The sequence below is a fragment of the Cystoisospora suis genome (genome assembly GCF_002600585.1).
Source record: "Cystoisospora suis strain Wien I chromosome Unknown contig_9008, whole genome shotgun sequence".
In the NCBI taxonomy this organism is placed as follows: Eukaryota; Apicomplexa; class Conoidasida; order Eucoccidiorida; family Sarcocystidae; genus Cystoisospora; species Cystoisospora suis.
In genome coordinates, this window is record NW_027161786.1 from 1 (window position 1) to 6,157 (window position 6,157).

The 6,157-nt window shown below is 54.8% G+C and overlaps 1 protein-coding gene across 1 annotated transcript in view; it reads left to right on the plus strand.

The window, feature by feature from the left end:
• The first annotated feature begins 364 nt into the window (after positions 1–364).
• The window catches only part of CSUI_010951 (mac perforin domain-containing protein), a 7,255-nt gene continuing 1,462 nt past the window's right edge, over positions 365–6,157 (plus strand). Inside the window, exons 1-8 of the mRNA XM_068071052.1 lie at positions 365–654; positions 1,426–1,843; positions 2,467–2,663; positions 3,234–3,511; positions 4,133–4,285; positions 4,824–4,984; positions 5,503–5,629; positions 5,987–6,098. Coding sequence (XP_067916972.1) covers positions 1,485–1,843; positions 2,467–2,663; positions 3,234–3,511; positions 4,133–4,285; positions 4,824–4,984; positions 5,503–5,629; positions 5,987–6,098 — 1,387 coding nt within the window. The 5' untranslated portion in view covers positions 365–654; positions 1,426–1,484. The remainder of the gene's footprint in view (positions 655–1,425; positions 1,844–2,466; positions 2,664–3,233; positions 3,512–4,132; positions 4,286–4,823; positions 4,985–5,502; positions 5,630–5,986; positions 6,099–6,157) is intronic.

Consider the following 6,157-nt stretch of genomic DNA (forward strand, 5'->3'; position numbering starts at 1 on the left):
GGGGCGACAGATTAGTAATGGTTACGGGGAGCTGGCTCGTCTTTCTTCATGAACTTTTTTGTCTCGGCTCTCGGTATACGGATGTGCGGAGTCGTCCCTCAAGTTTCTAAAGCCTTAGTCACACCAGACTGCTTGGAGCCACAGGCTTGGCACCGAGAATCCGTCCCCGAGTCACATCCCATCTGAACCTCGTGGGACCGGTAGCGTGCTCACTGTCCCTAGTGACGGACAGTGTGTACACGAGGCGGACTTCCAGCTATTCAGTTTGTCCCAAGAGTAAACACATGAAACTGGGTTGAGTGGATGAGGAAGTCTTTCCCCGAGGGTCCGTTGTGGCCAGGCTGCCCACTGCCCAGCTCGTCGCGACGTACCAGCGTTAGCTCCACCAGCGCGTGCCAGTCGCTAGCAAGTCTGTCCCTCTTATATTGAGTTGCTCGTACTTGCCTGTTGCGACTCCAGGAAAGTCCAAGCGGTCTAAAGACGATCTCGATTGGGCCAGGCAGAACACCTCTCTAGCGTCAGAAAAGGCCGTTCTCGCGCTGGAGAAGCAGCGCGCAGAGCAGAGAGCAGCAGATGAAGCAGCTCGCAACAGCCGTCTTGGCGCTCCGCCTGTAAACCTCTACACCCGGGCCGTCGACACCGTACCCGCTACGAGTGAGTACTCGGACACACGCTCTTGGCACTAGCAGATGCCTGCATGCGGTTTGAGCATACGCGCTGTGCATTCTGCTGAAGTCCATTTTTTCGCGGCTGAAGCAGGTGCGGAGGCTTTCAGCCAGCAGGTTCCGCATTTCGGAAATGGGGAACGTCGAAGGCACCAGAACTGTCCTGCCATATTTCCCTGCCTACTGGCGCATGTGGGGGACTTCTAGAAGATGCTGGTAGTTTTGTTATAAAAGGGAGTCTCTTCGACCTGGGGTCGACCTCAGTATCTGTCGGCTACGGCTACTGCGTTCATCGCTGCGGCCCATCTTGTTGGGGGCTAAGGGCTTAGACCCGCCGTCCCGGGCCTTTTTCTCATCTCAGCCTTGTGTCGGTCAAGTACAGTGTGAAGCAGCGTCGAGGCCGGAAACGCGGTGCTTCTTCGAGCATCTCCTGTGTGGTATAGGATGTGTGGCTGCGCGTAGCCGGGCAGCAGTACAAATTTGGGGCGGGATTCTTCATTGAGTCTCTTCGGTAAATGTTTCTCCCTGTAAGAGGCAAACTACTGGCTTGAAGAGGAGCCGCACGATCACTCGCTGTTCGCGTTCGACTAAATGCAGATATGCGCACACATCATTATGGCTACATCACTGCAGAAACGACGATCGCGAGCGGCGGAGCATCGGCACGCGTCTCTTCCCGCTGTCCCGCCTATGAAGAAAGATCTCTTTCCTTCAGATGCTTACTTCCTCGTAAACCCTCGACATGTTTTCCTACCTGTAGACTACCTCGGTGTCGGTTATGACAGCATCAAGGGAAATCCCATAGGAGATCCAAAGACGATGATGGACCCGGGCCTGCGGTCCCCCATCTTGAAGTTCACTTTCGTGCAGGGTATGGACGGCGTGACAAACGACCTCGAGTATCTGCAGCCCATCGGAGCGTTTACGCGCCCCTTTGCCGCGTGCAGGCAATCTGAGACCGTCAGCGAGCTGGACAGTTTAACTGACTACCAAAAAGAACTGGGGTCGGACGCTTCCTTGAATAGTGGTGATATGCTAGGGTTGAACAGTTTCTCGGGCTCTGCCGGATACCAGCAGTTTGCGCAGCAAACGAACCGCAAGCAGACCAAGACGTTCATGCTCAAAACATACTGTCTTCGTTACGAGGCGGGAATCGCGCAAAATGCCTCTTTCAAGTGGTAAGGAGGCATGTTTTCACTTCCTCTCTCGGACGGGGTCTGACGATGTGCAAACAGTAACTCCCGGGGGACACACTGGCGCGTGGGTAAGGCCGTGGCCTCTCTTACACTATGGCGACTCCACGATTGTCAATATCAGATAGTTACCCCGTCCGCGCGACAGAGAACGCTGAGAACTAGAGCTCACGTGCTGCGTGCTGCTGATTACTTACGACAGATGGTCCAAGGAGATGTGCGCGATTGGGGCCATCCAAATAAATGTGGGAAAACTGGGTCAGCGGGTGTAAATCAGTCCTATTTATGGAGGTGGGTTGGCAGCCCGCTGCTGTAGGGGCTAGGTCACACAGTCCAGCCCTGTCACGGGCTTATAAAATTATCGGCCTCCCTCTGTCGGAAGCTGCCCCGAAAGACGTTGAGAAAGACGGTCTCTCGCACTCCGGAAGAGCAGACCGGACCGTCTTGTCTCGCGGTGGGCAGGCACGACCCTCAGATGTAGTTGCGTGTAATCGCGTTTCTAAACACCTGCGACTTCTTGAGTACAAGCCTATTTGTATAGACGCTGCGCCAGTCCCAGACGCCAGTGATGACCTTGCTCTAGCTTGTGGCGTTGCTGATCACTCCAGGAATTACACACTTGCCTTCGAGAACGCCGTGGATGATCTGCCGGTCACGTTTGATGGAGAGGGACCCGATTCGGCTTGTACAGTGGAGCAGTGGCGCCAAGACCATTCCGTTGAGGCCTGTGAAAAGACGAACATCCCTGTTTGGATGGGGTTCATTGAACAGTTTGGCACCCATTACACGGTTCGTCTGCTTGCTGGTGAGGCACCGCGTGATGGACCGGAGAAGTGGTGGGGGGGTGGGTGGCTGCGTTTCTTTGGTAGAGCGCAGAAACACATTAGTCTAACGCTTCTTGTCTACACACCTGTAATGTCCAGGAGTTCGTCCTTTAAGCGGGTGTCCCGATGGGTTTCTTATTCCAGGTCACCGCAGCCGACGATTTCACCCGTGTCTTAGTGGCCCGCGTGCGCGTGTATATCACACACCAATGCAGGCACACTTGTGCAGCATATTTTTGACCTACCTCGCTGCCTGTCGGAACTGACTGTTGTTGCCTGGGGTTACTCACTTCGGAAAGTCATGATAGTATATACACGGAGTGGACAGAGTAAACTGCTTCTTTCTGTGCGAATACATTCATTCGCCGGATGTCTTCCTCCTTTCTTGGCTTCGCCTATGCGACCGAAAGCGCGATGGCACACTGGGTGCTGGAGCGCGGAAGTGGTGGGCTTCGTCTGCCACGGACACGAGTCTTCCCAAATCCAGGAAAAGGCTGTACGCAGCCCGCCCATCCATGGAGGCTAGACGTATATCTGTCGCTTTTTTCCAGGAGGAAAAATGACGTACCAAGTGCAGTTCAGGTCGGAGGACGTCAGAGACCTTCGGAAGAGAGGCGTGGACATCAAGGCCGAAGTCAAGTTAATGTTAGGCGGAGTCTCCGGAGGCTCCAACTCGGGCACAAAATCCAGCAAAAGCCAGGAGTCCCATATACAAAGTGTGAACTACGAGAAAGAGACTATTGTTATCGGAGGCAAGCCTCCGGGTGATGTATCTGACCCAGCTGCGCTGGCAACGTGGGCAGAATCTGTCGAAGCTTTACCCATGCCGGTAAGAAGGGAAGGCAGTCTCACTCCATGTGCCAGCGGAACGAAAATGCCTGGAGTCCGCTGCTTTTGTGCGCCTGTGTGTACGCGGTGTCCGAACTGCTGTTCACGTGTGCTTACGTGTCACTGGAGAGAGAGAAAGAGTGACTGCCTGAGAGCCGGAGGTACCTTCTGTGGATACGCGGAACCTCAGCCTAACGCGGTCGTGCTCCGTGCCTACTGGTAACACCGGTAGCTAGCAGAATGCCACTTCATCATCCGCTTGGTATCCCAGTAGTTGAGAGAAAATCTGTGTTCAGTCTGGATTCATCTGCCTTCGTGCAAACTGGTCGGGAAAGCGGGTGTGTGTAGGATCCGCCGGTACGTGGTAATATCTGAAAGTAGGCTGCAGTGCTAACAACGCATGCAAGGAAATGAGACGACGCGCTTAGTTGGTGGGTGAGAGCCAGTCTTGCTCCAAGAACCTCTGCCTTCTGGAAACCTCATAGTTCGTTTGTCGTGCAGCGCTCCGGCGTTCGTGCCCAGACTGTTGGCACGTGTATGTAATTTCGAGGCTGTGGCTGAGGCATGCAGCGGGCTGCTGTTAGAGACGGTCGCACCTTTTCTGGTGGACAATTTTCTACAGGTCAAGCTGGAGTTGCTTCCTCTTGAGAACCTGCTCCCCGAAGCGAAGCGCGCTGCATTCACGCAAGCTGTCTCGTACTACAGCAAAGCCTACGGCATGTCATTGATGGATCTTCAGTCATTGTCGGGAACGGCCCAGCCTATTCAGAAAGTTGTAAGGTGGCTTTCCGGACACAGCAGCGACTTTCTCTGTTGCAGGCGCTTTGCTGTTTCCTGTCGCGTTCCCCCCTCCGCTGCCTCCCTAGCAATGCAAGGAGTAGAGCCACTCTTCTGTCTGTTACTACGCGGTTGTCTAGATGATGTCCGGGGTAGCGACACTTCTGCTTTCGGTAGTAGTGGATACTGTGGGGCGGTCCCGCTCCGGCACTCAGTCCGTGGCCGGCAGGTGTCTAGTGTCCATACTGTGACTTACCCACTGGGTGGGTGCGTTCCCGGTCTTGGGGGATAGTCCTGGCGCCGGGCCGACCGACAGCCCGTTTTTTTTTGCCGGTCTCCGACGAAACCTTTCCAGGTGCAAAACTGTACGAACAATGGGCCTGCTACGACCAACAACTTGCAGCCGACTGGTTCCTCGTTCAGCCTGTCCTTGTGCACGTCGCGACCACTTTGCTCACTACCATGTCCTCGGCTGTGCGGCTGTGCTCATCGCCATTCACGTGGGTTTCGGTGTGGTGGTGACTCTCGTGTGCCAGCTGGTTAACGCGACACAGGTGATCTGGGCAGGGCCTCCACCAGGTTTCGCTAAGTGTCCCGGAGACGAAGTGGTACTTTTTGGCTTTGCCATACACATGAACTTCAAGGTCGAAACATCCGGCCTCGCCCAGTATCATATAGTTGCTTGCACCGCAGGACGGTAAGCCGGAAACCCCCCCACGCGTGCCCGAAATAAGTGCGTTGTTTCAGAGCACACTCCGGCAGATTTTGCCAACTTGTTCGACTGAGGGAGCTTCGTAGCAGGTCCGTTGCTTGTTCGGGGCCAAACCAACAGTCGCCCCCTGTGTGGTCCTGGAGTGCGGACTCTCCATATTTAGTGATACTCTGAGCACCGTCCAGTCAGGTAGGAGCTTTGCCGGGGAGTAGCGACTGCGCAACGATCCGTAAGGTACCAACGGGTAACAGATGGCAGAGCAGGGGCTTCTTGATGCCGGCAAGAGCAGCGATGCCAGCTTGTAGAAAGGGGCTCTGTAACCGACTGGTGTCATGAACAGCGGGCCGGGGTATAATATGCTTATTGAGGCAGACCCGGAAAGAGGTGCCGCTCCCGCCCGACCGCGTGTCCTCACGGTGGCTTACGGGAGTATGGGTGACAGCGTCGAGACTGCCTTTGTGCCTGGCATCTTTCTTTCCTTAATTCCTGACGCCCGGAATCAGCGAGAAGTGTGACGGAGTAGGGAGCCAAAACGACTGGATGGACGACGAGCGCATCTTCATGCTGTGCTCCAAAGAGCCCAGCAACGACTTTCTCCAAGTAGTTGGCGAAACTGAGGCTGGCGAACAGGTACAGGCCATTTACTGCTCAAGTTATTAGTTGAGATCGATCTCGTGTAGGTTCTTTTGCGGTGAACGTAACGCGTGGTACTAGATAATCGGCTTCTTTGCTTGATATTGAATGATCGCTATACTAGATATACGTGATCCCTCTTTCACGCAGTAACACAAGTTATTCCGCGGCGGGGTCAGCCATCAGACCCACACCCCGGGTGGTAAAAACAACCAGGCGGTTGAATGCAACTTCAGCCTGTATGTAAGGTCACTCATAGCTGCCCCTTTGATAGGGGAAGTCGGACCAGTATGAGGAATGTTGATACAATTTTTTCCCCACGGGCCTTCGTCCCCGCTTGCTTTCTGTCATCAGACGGTAGAGGCTACTTGCCCCGGGGACACTGTCATCGCGGTCGGATTCGGAATCTCTCTCGCCACTGGGTTTGACAGCGCTGAAAAAGTCCAGATGGAGCCCTGCCAGGCGGGTAGGTCATGTCGTGATGCTGACAACTGGTTTAGGCTCCCGTGGCGCACGTTTCCCAGT